Source organism: Primulina tabacum, chromosome 4 (genome assembly GCF_025594145.1).
Source record: "Primulina tabacum isolate GXHZ01 chromosome 4, ASM2559414v2, whole genome shotgun sequence".
Lineage (NCBI taxonomy): Eukaryota > Viridiplantae > Streptophyta > Magnoliopsida > Lamiales > Gesneriaceae > Primulina > Primulina tabacum.
The window spans coordinates 8104583-8121184 of NC_134553.1; the positions used below are offsets into that span (position 1 = coordinate 8104583).

At 35.8% G+C, this 16602-nt stretch overlaps 3 protein-coding genes across 5 annotated transcripts; all 3 read left to right on the forward strand.

The window, feature by feature from the left end:
- The first annotated feature begins 1010 nt into the window (after positions 1-1010).
- Positions 1011-5117, forward strand: LOC142542960 (uncharacterized). 3 transcript variants are annotated; one of them, XM_075649896.1, is made up of 9 exons: positions 1012-1840; positions 1970-2159; positions 2288-2365; positions 2661-3024; positions 3152-3264; positions 3539-3703; positions 3829-3968; positions 4390-4482; positions 4576-5117. In XM_075649896.1, the coding sequence occupies exons 1-9, from the start codon at positions 1737-1739 to the stop codon at positions 4736-4738; spliced, it is 1410 nt and encodes a 469-aa protein (XP_075506011.1). In that variant the 5' UTR covers positions 1012-1736; the 3' UTR covers positions 4739-5117. The 3 variants fall into 3 exon arrangements, with proteins under 3 accessions (XP_075506012.1, XP_075506011.1, XP_075506013.1); XM_075649897.1 differs by lacking the exon at positions 4576-5117 and having other exon boundaries at positions 1011-1840; positions 4060-4479; XM_075649898.1 differs by lacking the exon at positions 1970-2159 and having other exon boundaries at positions 1017-1840.
- A 1646-nt stretch (positions 5118-6763) lies between these two features.
- On the forward strand, positions 6764-10966 carry LOC142542961 (protein root UVB sensitive 1, chloroplastic-like). Its single transcript, XM_075649900.1, has 7 exons — positions 6764-7642; positions 7730-8005; positions 8638-8694; positions 8883-9081; positions 9225-9340; positions 9757-9933; positions 10395-10966. The coding sequence occupies exons 1-7, from the start codon at positions 6827-6829 to the stop codon at positions 10683-10685; spliced, it is 1932 nt and encodes a 643-aa protein (XP_075506015.1). The 5' UTR covers positions 6764-6826; the 3' UTR covers positions 10686-10966.
- Positions 10967-12941: 1975 nt separating this feature from the next.
- LOC142542962 (putative carotenoid cleavage dioxygenase 4, chloroplastic) lies at positions 12942-15916 on the forward strand. The gene is made up of 2 exons (XM_075649901.1): positions 12942-14394; positions 15451-15916. Exons 1-2 carry the CDS (start codon positions 12974-12976, stop codon positions 15818-15820), a joined length of 1791 nt encoding a protein of 596 aa, XP_075506016.1. The 5' UTR covers positions 12942-12973; the 3' UTR covers positions 15821-15916.
- Positions 15917-16602: the final 686 nt, after the last annotated feature.

Sequence of the window (16602 nt, forward strand, 5' to 3'; positions counted from 1 at the left end):
TCAATTTATCTCACAAAACAATGGTTATATATTAAGAACATGCTGTCACATCGAGTGAAAAATTGAGATTTTTTTTTCTCATTTCTAATTATGAACATAACTATTTACATGGTAGCATATATATTGAAGGTTATTTCATATTATTTTACAATAAAATTTCATGAAACTCGGTTTTACGTATCAATTTTATGAGATAGATCTTCAATCTGATTTGAATCATAAAAAATATAATTTTTATGTCAAAATTATTAATTTTCATCGTATGAAACGAATTGACTCATTTGGAAGGTAAAAATCCATTAGATCATCTCATAAGATAACTAAGATAACTGCTCAATATAAAATATATTAATTGATTCCTTACTAAAATTGGTATGTTTTGAAATCTACATTTCTGATTTTTTATATAATTATATTTACGAATTAAAAATCTATTTTTATATTTCCCGATATAGCCACTATTTCTATATTGTCTTTATAATTTAAAGCCTTCAAAGTTCAAATAACTACTTATATTCATCAAAACCCAAAAATAGAATTCAAATTAATTTGATAATATTTATAAACAAATATTCATGTAGTTTACCGACACAACGAAAATTATTTATTACAAAACCAAATATTGCGAAAATCACAATAATATTTATAAATTATTATTTCCCATCTCCTATCCCGGGATACGTAAAAATATACGTATTTCTTTAAATAAGTAAAAAAAAAAAAAACATAAATTCATCCTTGTCCAAAAGATTCTCAGGATTATACTCGTAACTTGAGGTTGAACTTTATAGGATTTTTAAGTAAGAAAAATTTTCTTGAGTTCAGAGAAGAACACGTTTCATCGAGGTGGATTGGATACCATAGGAAGTAGGAACCTTCGTTTATTGCAAATTTGTTTTTTCAGTTCATAATAAAATAATCAAACACAGGCACACGTAAATGGTGATTAGCGAGGTAATGAGAGATTATAGTCCTGATAAACTGTAGGATGGCGAGGTTACCCCTTCCCTATCCATTTCTTTTGGCTCCATCATATAAGCTAGACGATAGCAAAAACAGGGACCCTCCTTCCAAAAAGTGCACACAATTGTGAATTTCCTCCCCCCACTGTCAGACAAGATTATATATAAGCACACAACAGATGGAGGGCCTGTGTATCGGATGAGGGAGATAGAGAGGAGTTGAAGAATTAGAGGGAAAAAAATTAAAAAACAGAATTGGGTTTTACTTTTTGTGGATTATTTTGGCTGATGCTATAATTTATTAGTTACAATTCTATGGATCTGGGGAGTTTCAGCGTTATTATCACTGCCAGCTTCCACTGTATACATTGTATTGCTTGCAGTTACTTTGCTTCGTCGTCATCATCATCATCTTTGTCTGTGTCTTCCTCGTGTTTTGGAAGTTACCACTCGGCACCCGGAATGTTCTCTGTTAACCCCTCCTTTAAACCCTCATCTCCTAAGATTTCCAAAGCTTTTATCTTCACTGGTTTTCGACGAGGAGAAAGCTTTATTTTTTGAGTTTTCTTGATTGCTTGCCCCTCTTTACTTCTTTTTTGGTTCTTGCGGGATTTTTGCTGCTTTTTGGCGTTTTATAACAACAGTGTCGCCTTTTGAGCTTAATCTCAGCAACCGTTTTGTTTTGTTTTTTCTTTTCTTGAGAAGCTGGGGCTTTTGAAGAGAAATTTCAAGAAAATCCGGTCTTGTCCTAATTATTTAATGGGAAATTGAAGAATGATGTGTGTTTCTTTACCTGGGTTTGGTAACCAGCACATGATGATTACTGGAGGGATCGACTTATCTTCTGTCGCTATGCCGCCTTTGGGAACTTTTGGCAGGTAAAATGACGATTTTGAGTTCAAGATTTAATGGGTTTTGATGGATTTCTTGTCAAATCACATGCAACTGATAGCTATGGCGTATTATTTATAGATTTATTGAATGTGAGTTTAACTTAGCATCATCAGGTATGATTTTGATTGTATTCATGGATGTTGGAGTGCCTGTGGCAAAGGGAAATTGAACTATATGACTGCTAAAACAGCTAGAAATGCTGCAGTTAAAAAGATGAATCGGAGCCTTTCACCTCTGGCTTCTTGTACTGTGGCCGTAGCAGCCGTATCGTGTAATTCGTCGAGGGCCAATTTGTACAAGGAGGTTGAATTAGTTTATTGTGATATCTTCTTTTGTTGAAACCAGAGTGAAACTTAAATTTTTTATATCTTATAAGTCTGTCGGTTGTGGAATTATGTGAAACCTTGATTCATATGTTTATGATATGTCAGCTTCTTGAGGCTGCGAGAGTGAAATTTACTCGGGAGATATGTTTTCAGTCCAAGGACAAAGATATCTCACTTGCAAAGGTGATTCTTGCAATATTCTTTTGCTCAAGAGTATTCATGCTCAATGATTGGAGTAATTGCTTCTACGAGCAATTGTGGAATGATTTACAAGTTTGAGAATTTCATGCATCTAATAGACAAATATTTTAGATTTTGTTTTTCCTCTTGGGCTTATGGTATTATAAATGCAAAAATAATATACTATTACCTAAAATTTGATGGATTTGTATAAGAAATTTTTTGTTTGGCGTTTTGTATTTAAAGGCTGGGTTTGCTGTTTTTAATTGTGTTCCTTCACTTGGAATTGGTTCTTTAGGCTTTGCTTTATGTGGCTGTTGAAGATGAGGCATTGTTGGCTTTTAACCGTGAAATCGACGCCCATTCAGTCCGTAATGAACGAAGAGAGATGCCATCACCGTCTAACATGCAATCATGGAACTGTGTGGAAGCTATGCCAATAGCCGGAAAGAATATGAATGAGTGGTTGATTGAGCTAGACACGATATCAAGGGAAGTCGAAGCCGAGCTTGTGTCGAGAGATATAGGATGCGATTTAGTAGAAGTTTTGGATGCTGTGAACAAAGTTCTTTTCGAATTGAGACGTTTCAAAAGGTCGCCTGTACTAGTAGATTCAAAGTGTTTGTACTTGCACACTGTATTAAGCTCTGGATGCGCCAGTGGTAAGGTTCCATCAGTATATGTTTGAGAATCATTAGATTTCCTAGTTTATGTGAACTGTGTTACTTCTGATATGTTCATGGTTAGAAGGCAAGATTTCCCCTGAAATTGTCGGTGTAATTTTGACAGCAATTTTGCTAAGTGTGATTTATATCGAAGTTTGCCGACGACTTAATCTGACCATTGTGGGATCTCGTGTTGGGGAAGATTTTTTGATATGGCCCCCAACCAGGAACCCTGAGGTACATTAGTTTTTCACTTATTTCGGTTGGCATGCAGTGGTTATCCCATATAATAGCTTGTGATTAGTTGCGATAATTGTGTGACGGAGCATTTGTTTTTTGCCAAAAGTTATAGTTAATTGTAACAATAATTAAATATGTTAACCATACATCAACCCAAAATGCCAAGTTTTGACGATTTGCCATGTATGCTACTCTATAATTTGGGGAAATTATTGCTATGTAACAGTTTTTTTTGTTTACAGGATCTGATAACTAAATCTTTTATATGTAGGAATTATTCAGGACAACCTCTGGACATAGCTTGTTCGGGATTGTTAATGGAAAGTGTGTTGACGACCCTCGATCTAAGGCCTCAGACATTAACAGCAACTCGCTTTTGGGGCTGGATATCGCAACAAATCGAGACATCGTTGGGATTTCTTTGGCCAATTTGATCGTGAGTCTTTACTTTTAGTTTGTTTTGTTTTATGCTTGTATTTCTTGCATTACACTCAAGAAATGACTCTCCCAAATGTAGTATGCTTCTGTCCACCAGAATAAAGAAGTAAATATGTATTGCAGAGGCTCTACTGGAAGCGTGCTTCAAAAATGAATTATGGGTTGATGTTGACTTCTCCACTAAGACCGTTTCATAAATCTGAAGGCAAGTTCAACAATGACAGGGGTTCGAATGTGCCTTTGTTGCGGCCTCAGGAGTTGAGGTAGCGCATCATTGTACTATCTTCGTATCTTGATTATTATTGTCCTCTATTTGTTCTGATATTACAGGTGCCTATTTGTCTTATCCTACAGGTTGAGATGCATATATGGCAAGATTGGCCTGAGAATGACGAAATTGTGAATTCGGACTCATAAATTCTCTCAAAATATTAAAATCTAACATTTAGGATTTATTTTAACATATTATATTGTAATTCTATAACCCTTTTCTTTGAATTAAGATTTTCAAAATGATTTGTCGTTTCAGAATTGTTTCACTTGACATTTGCTCGTGGCTGGTGGAGGCGATGAAATTTTTGTTCTCTTTTCCATGTTTCTTAGTGTTGTACCTTTCCTTGAGTCAAGAAAATATGTCCTGTAATTTGTCCATCACCCTGCATTTATATGTTCTTCACTTTCTAGGCTTGCAATCATGGCTTCCGAGAGATTGCTTATACTTCAGCCGCATAATTGGGCTCTGAGACGTGACTTTGGCATGATGCTGTACTATAACAGGTATGAATGCGGAGCCTGTTATTTTTGGGCCATCTCCCCTGTGGTTGCGAGTATTTCCCCCCGTTTCTACGAAACATCTTTTACCCCTTACAGAGAATACGAGGAGGCAGTCCAAGAGCTTAGTATCTGCATGGCATTTGCACCGGAGGAAGAGGCTGAAATTTTAGAACGTTTTGTAGAGAAACTAAATCTGATGCAGCTTGAAACGTCTTGGAAGTCGTGGGAACAAAAAGGAGGTTGGCTTACGGTTCCTTGACTTGATCTGTAATATGCTGTTGTCTTAAGTACGTCCAGTAGTAGCTCGCCCTGTACGGTGTTGCCTTGGATTAAACTTCTGCTGTAACCTTTGTTTCTTCTGAATAAAACACCAAGATCATATGCAAACAAAGTAGAAATGCCTCCTTATCCGTTATCACGAACTTAGAATATCATCTCTAAACGAAATCTCGCTCCGCGATGTGCCAGAAACCTAGGGACTTAACGCTGTTGCTAAGAGTAGGAGCAAACATATTGATCGATGTGCTAGTTCCATTTGATGTAACCAAAACTTTCTGGTATAGCATCAAGTATATGTAACCAAAACTTCACCATAGTGTTGGTTCTTATTCATCTCTGTTGATAGACGTTGCTATTTCCGACTTATCTAATGAATAGTTTGGTGTCCTCCAAAAAAAGAATAATAGGTACCATGAGATATGTCTTGAACGTAAGATCATGAAATTAATTAGGAAGTGTATCATATATTTTAAACAAATTCTTAATCGAATCAGTCACCTAAAATTAAGATAAAAGTCGCTTGAGTTTTAGACTAGCATCGATTATGTTAACATCATGTTTCATAAATAAGAATATGGAAATGTCCATTCATATAGATGTGTGACCATTCGTGCAAAATTTAAACTTCTGATGTACCTTTGGTGCGAGAAAACGATACTCCACAGTGTGTAATTACGAATGTGTTTCAACTCTCACGAGAAAGCATATCATTTTCATATTATTATTTTTAACAATAAAATGTAAATCTAAAAGATATTCAGATGATCATCATCGGACAGTACTGAAAATAGAGTATTACATTTTGGGTAATTTTTTTAAAATAAATTTGGCTCATCCTTATAATTTTCAACATATCCTCCAACCCCAAAAAACAGACATTTATCTAGCGTTTTTTAGTTTTTAGCACGTGAAATCAATCTTCGTCTGGCTGATCAAATTGAAAGAAAGTAGCTGTCATTTAGCTCAATTATTAATGAGTTGGTCTCTTGTGAGATGTGCTCACGAATCTTTATCTGTGATACGGTGAATCCTACCAATATTCACAATAAAAAGTAATAATTTTAGCATAAAAAGTAATAATTTTTTATTAATGACCCAAATGAGAGATCTGTCTCACAAAATATGATTTGTGAGACCGTCTCACACAGGTTTTTGCTATTATTAATACCAAACTCAACCAATCCTCATTTATTAAATTAAATAATTAAATCGGGCTATTGCAACATTTGTACTATACCACCATCTCCAAGAAAAAGTTGTGGCATGGATTCAATACCATTTACTACTTTGAAAAACGAGAGAGTGACTAAACATATCAAAAGAGTTTTTGCAAAAGATTACGTTTGTGTAGAAATGATTAAATTTATAGATCGTTTAAAAGTGGGAAAAAATAGAAAAAAAAAGTAGTTTTTGAAAATAAAAATGAAAAAAAAATAGTTTTCTTAGACACAGTGTTTGATAAATAAGTGATTTTCAAATTAATTTTTAAATAAAATTTTAAAAAGTTTATTTACATCTAATGTAAGAGTAACTCTCTTGTCAGACGGTCTCACGAATCTTTATCTATGAGACGGGTCAACCCTACCGATATTCACAATAAAAATAATACTCTTAGCATAAAAAATAATATTTTTTCATGGATGATCCAAATAAGATATATGTCTCACAAAATACGACCCGTGAGACCGTATCACACAAGTTTTTGTCTGAATGTAAATAGTAATTGTGAATTAGGAAAAAAATATTGAGCATAAGAGTGTCCAAAAAAATTTAATTTTCTTATCAAAATATTTTAATTATTATTGAAGAATCAGAATCGACATGAGATTAATTTTTAGATTATAATTAAATTGGACATAAGCCGAACACAATTGAAGTTAAGCAACACCCAAAACTATTTTTTTAAAGTAAAAGCCCAGTAGGTTGTGTCGTCGGCGGGCTTGGCCTTTGGGCCTAATGACAAATCTAAAGCCCATTGATAGCTGTATCGGAGAAATTAACGAGACGGCTTTCATAAGGCGCCCGCCACTGCAGTGCGTTGTGCCTCTTCTGCACACACACTGTAGTTATGAATTGCTCCCCCGCCGGTAACCACCATTTGTTCTTTCGTCCTCAACCTCTTCCGTCGCCCTACCCCGCCACCGCCGCCGCAACCATCGCTCTATATGATTCCCTTCTTGGTCATCACGGCTTGGCGAAACATTTTCTTCTCCATGTCGAAACCCTTAAGCACAATAACTTTACTCCGTTGGTGAATGGGCGGCACTCCATCCCACATCTTCACCATCATGCCAATATCAGAGATCATGGAGGTGGTGCTGGCGTTGGTGGCGGCGGTGCTGGCGTTGGTGGCGGCGGTGCCGGAGGTGGAGGTGGAGGTCGAGGGGATGATTGGAGTGACAATTTCTTTCACTTCAACCAGAAGTCGTTATTTCTCTTGTCTTCTCAGTTCAAATTCACAAAAGAAGACGACCCAATGTGCTTAATTTTACCCAAAATGATTTCTTTTGTCCTAATTTCATTGTCCGCTTCAGCAAGCTACTTCATCCTTTCATCCTCTGCAGCACGTGCAAAGACAGATGATCTTTCGGGAAATGGTGATGATATTGTTTGTGAAATTAGGGGTGGAAGGAGAGTTGAGCTGGTACCTGATTATGCCAAGGACGAGTTCATTGTACCTAGAAAATGGTGGCATTGGTGTGGCGAAAAATCGAAATCATCGATGACACCCGCGGATATTTGGATGAAATGTAGGGACCTGGTTGCGACTTTGATGCTTCCAGAGGGGTTTCCGGAGAGTGTTACAAGTGACTATCTTGAATATTCTCTCTGGAGAGGAGTTCAGGGTATTGCAGCTCAAGTTAGCGGTGTGCTTGCTACTCAGGTAGTAGATTTTTCCGCCTTTGGTGTAATTTGCTGAAGTATGTCGAGTGTCCTTTAGAATTTTCTGATTGGTCACTGTTATGTTTAGGCCTTGCTTTTTGCAGTTGGATTAGGTAAAGGGGCGATTCCAACTGCGGCAGCTGTGAATTGGGTCCTGAAGGATGGAATTGGGTATGTTAGTAAAATTTTCTTGTCAAAATACGGGAGGCATTTTGATGTCAATCCGAAGGGTTGGAGGTTATTTGCCGATCTTTTAGAAAATGCTGCCTTTGGATTGGAAATCTTGACCCCCGCATTTCCTCATCTTTTTGTTCCAATTGGTGCGGCTGCGGGAGCTGGTAGGTCCGCCGCTGCATTAATCCAAGTGAGTTTCAAATTTTGAGAGTGCACAATGATCACATCCATAGTCAGTGAGGTATCAAGTACATTATAATCAGCCAAGACTCTATCCTAATGATTCAAGGTCTTACCTTTGTAAAACAATGTTCTCTGAAACCTTGTCATGGTGTGAAATCATTATTTTTGAAACAATACCATATTCAATTCACTTAAGCCATTTTTCCGCGAATGCTCGTATTAATGTGGGTTGTGTAAATCTATTTTACGTTTCCGTTACATCAATAAAATGATTGAGAAGCTAAATGGCTAAATCCCTTATTATACGAGGGAAGTATAAACTTATCAAAACAAGAACTGACATTTTCCATTATCATAAGTTTCTATATTTGATGAACACAACTGAGAGAAAATATAGTAGCATTGGAACCATCTTAGTTAATGAGTGGGGAAAAGTTTTCTTGAATCTCATGTTATATTATTATGTGTTATGTTATTATCTTAGAATTGCAGGCAAACAGATCATTTTATTTCTTCTAATGTAAATTAATTTGGAATTGTTTTTCTTGTTGGACTATATGTGCGTACGGTGTCTTTCATGGATAATTTTAGATCTCTTTTGCAATAGTTTTCTTATCAGACAACTTTTACATATCACAGGCATCCACGAGGAGTTGTTTCTATGCTGGATTTGCTGCTCAGAGGAACTTTGCAGAGGTAACATCTTTCGTTATCCTGTCAAAATGTCAATCTTTTTGTTCATCTGAATTTTTTACTTGTTTTCATGATAAAACAATTCTCATATATACGGTAATTAAATTCAAATATATGATTGCTGCATTTACCCTGTTTCTGGCAGAAATTTCTCTTTGAAATTTACATCTCGAAGGATTCTTTTTTGACAGGTGATTGCTAAAGGTGAAGCTCAAGGAATGGTGAGCAAATCTATAGGAATTCTGCTTGGCATAGCATTAGCTAACTGTGTTCAATCTTCGACTTCTCTCTCCCTTGCTTCCTTCGGTGTCATAACTTGGATCCACATGTTCTGCAATCTGAAATCATATCAATCCATACAGCTCAGGACTTTAAATCCATACCGTGCAAGTATTACCTTGTCCTTTTACATTTCCTCCCTTTTTCCCTGTGCGACATCATGATAAATTGCATTAATATTTTTTACCTTCTCATGACATGCTTTACTATCCTTTTGAAAAGTAAAATTTGACATGTCCCCATGATTTCAATAGGCTTAGTCTTCAGCCAGTATCTGCTAAGTGGTCTCGTCCCTTCTGTTAAAGAGGTCAATGATGAGGAGCCACTCTTTCCGGCTTTTCCGCTCTTGAACATGAAGCCTGCATCTGAAGTAAGTTCTTTCTCAAATTAATGCTCCTGTTTTTTGCATAAAATGTGAATAGATCTGCAGAAGTAATGTTTCTTTATAAACGTAAAGCTCCATGGTTTAGTTATCTTATAATCCATCTCATCTTTTTATTCAAAGGTGATAGAAAAAGACTGACCATGTACCACTATTATCCTAAAGTGTTTAGGAGTGTTTGATGTGTAGTTAAAAGTTAAAACCATTGAATTTTCAGATGCGGAAAAATTCGGGTATGTAAATAAGTTTTATGAAAATTTGTATAGATTCTCTACTACAGCTGTATAATATCTGTAGTTTGTCGAATTGGCAGGTTTCCTAAATGTGAACACTTAAAAATGGTTGCTTGGCAAGATTTTGGCATGCGCTCTGACGATCAATTTGTTATGTCCTGTCTTATCCAGGAGCAAGATGAAGTATTGTCTACAGATGCAAACGATGCTGCTTTCCATATTGATCGGAGATTGCAGCTTGGTTCCAAACTCTCTGATGTCGTAAAAAGTAAAGAAGATGCTATCGCCCTAATCAATTTGTACAAGGATGAGGGTTATATTCTGACAGAACTCGAAGGAAGATACCGTGTAAGCCTCCCTGTTCTCAACGCTATTTATCTTTTTCTTAACGAGTTTTGTTTAATCTTTGTTAAATTCACATGTTCATCTCTGATTAATGCAACTGTCACATTGTTAGAAAGATCGCTAAAAAGTGGCTCAATTAGTTTTATACATCAACATGCCATATTGCATGTAAGCCGCAAGCTGGGAAATATTTGTCCTGAATTAATATTCAAGGTGCATCCGTTGATGATGGTTGGATATGGGGGCAACAGAGAGGCTAGACCAATTCAGTTAAATATAATTGGAATTGCAGTCCAGGGTATTTCGACTATTGACTACCTTGATGTCATTTTAGAAACCATTTCTTTCAGAAGTTTGAGTTGACAAAGAAATGACTCGATAGTAGTTTTAAATTTTAACAAAGGTGAAGTACAACATTACTGAAATAGCAGCGCCTAAGATATTTGTTTTCTGAACTTAAACAGGTGGTTCTCAAAGAAAGCTCATCCGCACAAGACATGCTAAGATCAATGTTTCAGGTCAGCTATCTGTATTGGCTGGAGCGAAACGCTGGAATCAAACCGAACACAACGATTCACGACTGCAGGCTTGGGGGACGGCTTCAAATATCATTGGAATATGTACAAAATGAATTCAACCATGTCAAGAATGACAGTGAGGTCGCCGGTTGGATTGTCGATGGTCTCATTGCTAGGCCATTGACCAACCGGATTCGTATTGGCAGCGAACCTGCATCTCTACCCGCTAAAAGATGAGCTCAACGTTTTTCCCCTTTTTGTATAAACAAATGTAGCAAATGGTGGTGAATGCCATTACTCTAAAAGAGCAATAAGTGTTGAAAATTTACAAAGTGAATGCGCTCGATGGACAGCAAGTGTCAAATCTCAAGAAAATTAACCATTGATTTTTGGAGCCTGAAAAATCTTGGGAGAGAGTAATTACCCTGAATAAATCTGTATCACATCACGGACCCACTTGGGGGAAACTACAACAATTTGCAAGTGAAAAGTATTGAAATTGCTATAAAATTTCCATGTAATCAAAGGTGTTGCGTACTGATTATATATGATCAAATTTATTTATTTTTCGAATTTTCCTATGCCCTTTGGCCACTAATAAGTGTAGAGTACTATTGTTTGTTTGGGAAAAGTTGACATTTAAGAGAATTTAACCACATAAAGTGTGTAGCTCACTCACCGAATTTAATTGGAGTAGGTCTCTTGTTGAATGGTCTCACGAATCTTTATCTGTGAGATGAGTTAACCCTAATGATATTCACAATAAAAAGTAATACTATTAGCATAAAAAGTAATATTTTTTTCATGAAACCGTCTCACACAAGTTTTTGCTATTTAATTGAGTTGGATAAGTCACGGGCATACATATAATTGCAAAGTGGTCCCTTGTGGTTTTCTTTTTCAGTTGGACTTTGAAAGGATGAAATATAATGAATGTTTTGAGTCGGTTCAATTTGGACCAATGATTATATTTAGAAAAATAATGATAATAATATCACTTGTGAATTTGGGAAGGTTTAAATTAGCAAAAGTTAGGCCACGAAACTTTCAAATCAAGTGGGAGATTTCCATTTTAAATCATGGGCCTACAAGATTTTTGATCACGAATGAAAATTATTTTAGAGTGATTTACTGGTAAGAAAGCTTGTGAAATTAGAATGTAACTATTATTATTAATAAGAATATAAATAATACAAGCTTTATTTAAAATAAGATAACTAAATCTAACTCTACCTGGCGATAAAAAAAATTTGTTATGATTGTTGCTTTCAACTTTATATTTATATTTTTGTAAAAATTTGTCTGATATGGTCTCACGATTCGTTTTTTGTGAGATGAATGTCTTATTTGGGTCATCCATGAAAAAATATTACTTTTTAGTCTAAGAATATTTTTTTTTATTGTGAATATTGGTATGATTGACCTGTCTCACAGATAAAAATTCGTGAAATCGTGTTACAAGAGACCTACTTTTATATTTTTGCCATCAATATATTAGTATGGAAACTTCTCATATATGATCTTATTGCTAGAGGGAATGGAGCCAAGATACAAAATATAAATATATATATAAATAAATCTTTTCGACTGGATGAGAATATATTGAAAATGACTTCTGTGGGGATATTTTTTATAATTATTAATTTTTATTTTAACGAAATAAAGGAGTGGACATAGAACGAGAGCAGGCACAGATTTTTCATTTTATAAATTATTATGTTTGTAGATAGAAAGAATAAGGGATAACGATATTGGATGGATTTATGTAATTATAATTATCTAATAATAGTAAAAATATTTCCATGCAAAACAGCCCTTTATCAGGTCAATTCAAAATGAGTATTTTTGTTAAAGCTTTTTATAAAGTAACTGAACTGATTTTTCACATTTTTGGGGATGAGTAGTGGTTGTGGAGGCGGGTGGGTTTGCCATCTTTATTTTTATCACTGGACTCAAAATCACAGAAATCAAATCCTTTTATGCCTTTCAAAAATATTAATAGGTTACGATTGAATTTCCGAACCAAAACTTATCATTATCTATTGTTATTATTATTATTATTATTTTTATTATTATTAATAATAATATTATTTTATTATTATATTATTTTTCAGATAGATTCGATGATGATGATAATAATTTCATATTCATCCCAAATTCAAAAAAATCGGAGTCTGTCTCCATTTCAGGTTTTTCCCGCAAGACCCCAAATCGGTGAGGGAAATTGTCATCCCTACGTATTTTACAAAAACCCAAGAGTTATATCTTTTCAAATATGTATATTTTGTTAGATGATTTCACATATTTATATCCGTGAAATGAGATAATCACGTCTATATCTGTAACAATAAATAATATTTTTTTACAAGGGAGTTGAGTTGAAAACCCCTCATAAGATTAAATTGTAAAAAGATATCTGATAAGTTTGTATAATATGAATATAAATGTTGGTTAATACAAAAAATATCTGGGAATTAATATATAAGTTATTTCATCTTCGTTTCTCAGTGGATCCATAGAACACTATGGATTTTCTAAGTTCTCCAACTTTCCACCCTAAATTATCTACAAAGCCCAAAACATCCATCTCCATCGGTACGACACACAATTATCCTCGCATTTCATACGTCAGGATTGAAGAAAAGCCGCAGACCGCCACCGAAAGGCCACAGTCTCAGCTACTCAAGAAACCAACCCCACAATTATCCACCACCTACACCGCCCCCCCGCCGCCGTCTCCAAAAAGACCAGCAGATCCGCCATCACTCCCGGCCACTATCTTCAATGCAGCAGACAATTTCATCAACACCTTCATCGACCCTCCTCTCCGCTCCGCCGTCGATCCAAAATTCGTACTGTCCGACAACTTTGCTCCGGTGCACGAGCTTCCTCCGACACCATGCGAAGTTGTAGAAGGCTCTCTCCCACTGTCTCTCGACGGTGCGTATATCCGCAACGGCCCAAATCCTCAGTTCCTCCCTCGCGGACCCTACCACCTCTTCGACGGTGATGGGATGCTCCACTCTATCAGAATCTCCGGAGGCAAAGCAACACTATGCAGCCGTTACGTCAAGACGTACAAATACAAAGTAGAACGCGAGAAGGGATTCTCCGTCATCCCTAACGTCTTCTCCGGCTTCAATGGCCTTTCCGCCTCAGCGGCGCGTGGCGCGCTCGCCGTTGCCCGTATACTCGCGGGTCAGTTCAACCCCACCGAAGGCACCGGCTTAGCAAACACAAGCTTGGCTTTAATTAGTGGAAATCTCTACGCCTTAGGTGAGTCCGATCTCCCCTACTCAGTGAAAATAGACTCCGGTGGAGAAATTCACACGCTCGGCCGCCATGATTTTGACCGTAAGCTCTTCATGAGCATGACAGCCCACCCCAAAATCGACCCCCAAACAGGCGAAACCTTCGCTTTCCGGTACGGCCCCGTGCCTCCATTTCTAAGCTTCTTCAGAATCAACTGCAGTGGAGAAAAACAACCCGACGTTCCCATTTTCTCCATGACCAGCCCATCTCTCCTCCACGACTTCGCCATCACAAAAAAATATGCTATATTCAACGAAATACAAATCGGGATGAACCCAATTGAGATGATATCCGGCGGTTCTCCCGTAGGTGCAAATCCAGGAAAAGTTCCGCGACTTGGCATTATCCCCAGATACGCCACCGATGAATCGCAGATGCAGTGGTTTGAGGTCCCAGGGTTTAACACGATTCATGCCATTAACGCATGGGATGAAGTTGAGGGGAACACGATCGTACTGCTGGCGCCGAATATTTTGTCGGTGGAGCATACATTAGAAAGGATGGATCTGATACACGCGTCGGTCGAGATGGTGAGAATTGACCTCACGACGGGGTTCGTGTCGAGATTCCCTGTGGCTACGAGGAATCTGGATTTCTGTGTGATTAATCCTGCTTTTGTGGGCAAGAAGAACAAGTACGTATGCTTTAACCTTGAATTTAAGATTATTTAGATTTTACTAATTATATCTGTTTTTATAAGAAAATGCAATATTTTTGTTTGAACATTTAGCTGACGGTTAAAACTTAAACATAGAATATTATATCCGAAATTTGGGTAGGTTTTTTGTAAGACGGTCTCACGAATTTTTATATGTGAGATGGTCAATCCTATCGATATTCATAATAAAAGTAATACTCTAATAATAAAATGTAATACTTTTTCATGGATAACCCAAATAAAAGTTATGTCTCACAAAATACGATTCGTGAGATCGTCTCACACAAATTTTTATTTTCTTAATAAGTCGGTATTGTTCGATATTCTAGTGTTCTAGACATAGAGGAACCACAAAAATACATCCGAACTTGGTTGTTAAACTCTACCGCACTTGCGATATTGTAGAAGAGGTTTCTGGAAAAATAGCTTAACATGACATATGATAAAAAAAACTTCACACCTTTCATTCTTATTTACTTTTTCAAAAAAAAAAAATTTAAAAATAAGACTAAATATTAGAAAAAAATATTTTTTTTTCAATAACTTGTCTATACTTTGTGTTTCAGTCCATTTAATTTTAAAAATTTGGTTTCTTACATTAAATTTTACTTTTGGTTATTTTACTCTAATATCTGACGACAGATTAACAATTTATGATCTCACGTTAGTATTTTTCAATGTAACGGCAATATTTATCGGTGTCTCATCAATATTTTTTAGTGTCACATCATCATTTTTAAATGACACATTAGTAATTGGACCAAAATAGTCGGAACTAAAAGTTAGTGTATCAAAAACAAACTTTGAAAATTTAGTGGACCAAAACCAAAATTAATAAAAAAAATCCATAAAATCAAAGCATTTTTATACAAAAATATTTACTGAATTGTAGCAACGATAAAGATACAATCTTTTTATCAGATAAAGAATTTTGTGATAAATTAGTGTCAAAGCTTGATTATTGTACTTAGAAATCAGGGTGATATAATTAGGTTGAATAAATTTGACTCAAAATGAAAATAAATTTTGTAGGTATGTGTATGGGGCAATAGGGGATCCAATGCCTAAAATATCCGGGGTTGTGAAACTTGATGTTTCAGCGTCCGACGGTGACCGCCGTGACTGTACGGTGGCAAGTCGGTTGTTCGGACCAGGTTGCTTCGGTGGAGAACCCTTCTTTGTGGCTCGGGAGCCTGATAATCCGAATGCCGACGAAGATGATGGATACTTGGTGACTTATCTACACAACGAGAATAACGGGGAATCAAGGTTTTTAGTCATGGATGCAAAGTCACCGGAACTTGACATCGTTGCGGCCGTGAGGCTACCGGGCCGGGTTCCTTATGGCTTCCACGGGCTCTTTGTTAGAGAGAATGATCTGATCAAATTATTAAACCGATGAGTAGAAATTTCATGGTGTGTTAAATAGCATATCGGATTATGTTTTAAACAATACATAACAATATACTAAATTTCAGAAATAATGGAAATTTGTAGACTTAAATTATAAGAGCCAATCACATCATAATAACTGTATGATTAAATAAAATAATGCATATAAATTATAGATTATAGTTCATAATAATCATAGGCAAAAACTTATGTGAGACGCTCTCACGGGTTGTATTTTGTGAGACGGATCTCTTATTTGAGTCGTCTATGAAAAAATATTACTTTTTATGCTAAGAATATTTTTTTTATTGTGAATATCGGTAGGGTTGACTCGTCTCACGGATAAAGATTCGCGATACCATCTCACAAAAGATATACTCATAATCATATTGTAAAACTCAAATATTATATAAACCAAGTAACAACATAACAAATAAGTTTAGTTTGCTCTTCCGGTCAACAGATAGAATGAGTGAATGACTACTCCTAAGCCTATCAAGTTAAACGAATACTTTTTAGTATATTCAACTTGAAACTGACACATAATAGATATGTAAATCACTTAAGTCGAATTGTCAACTTAGGATCAGTGGAGATATTTGGAGAAAATGAATAAATATCTTATAATTTTTTTTAATTGTCAACTTAGGATCAGTGGAGACATTTAGAGAAAATGAATAAATATCTTATAATTTTTTTTACAAAAAATTGTGTTGATGACCTCAACTGATGTTAGAAACATAAGTTTTTTCTTTGTCCTTCAAAGTTCAAAAAACAACTCATATAATCAAT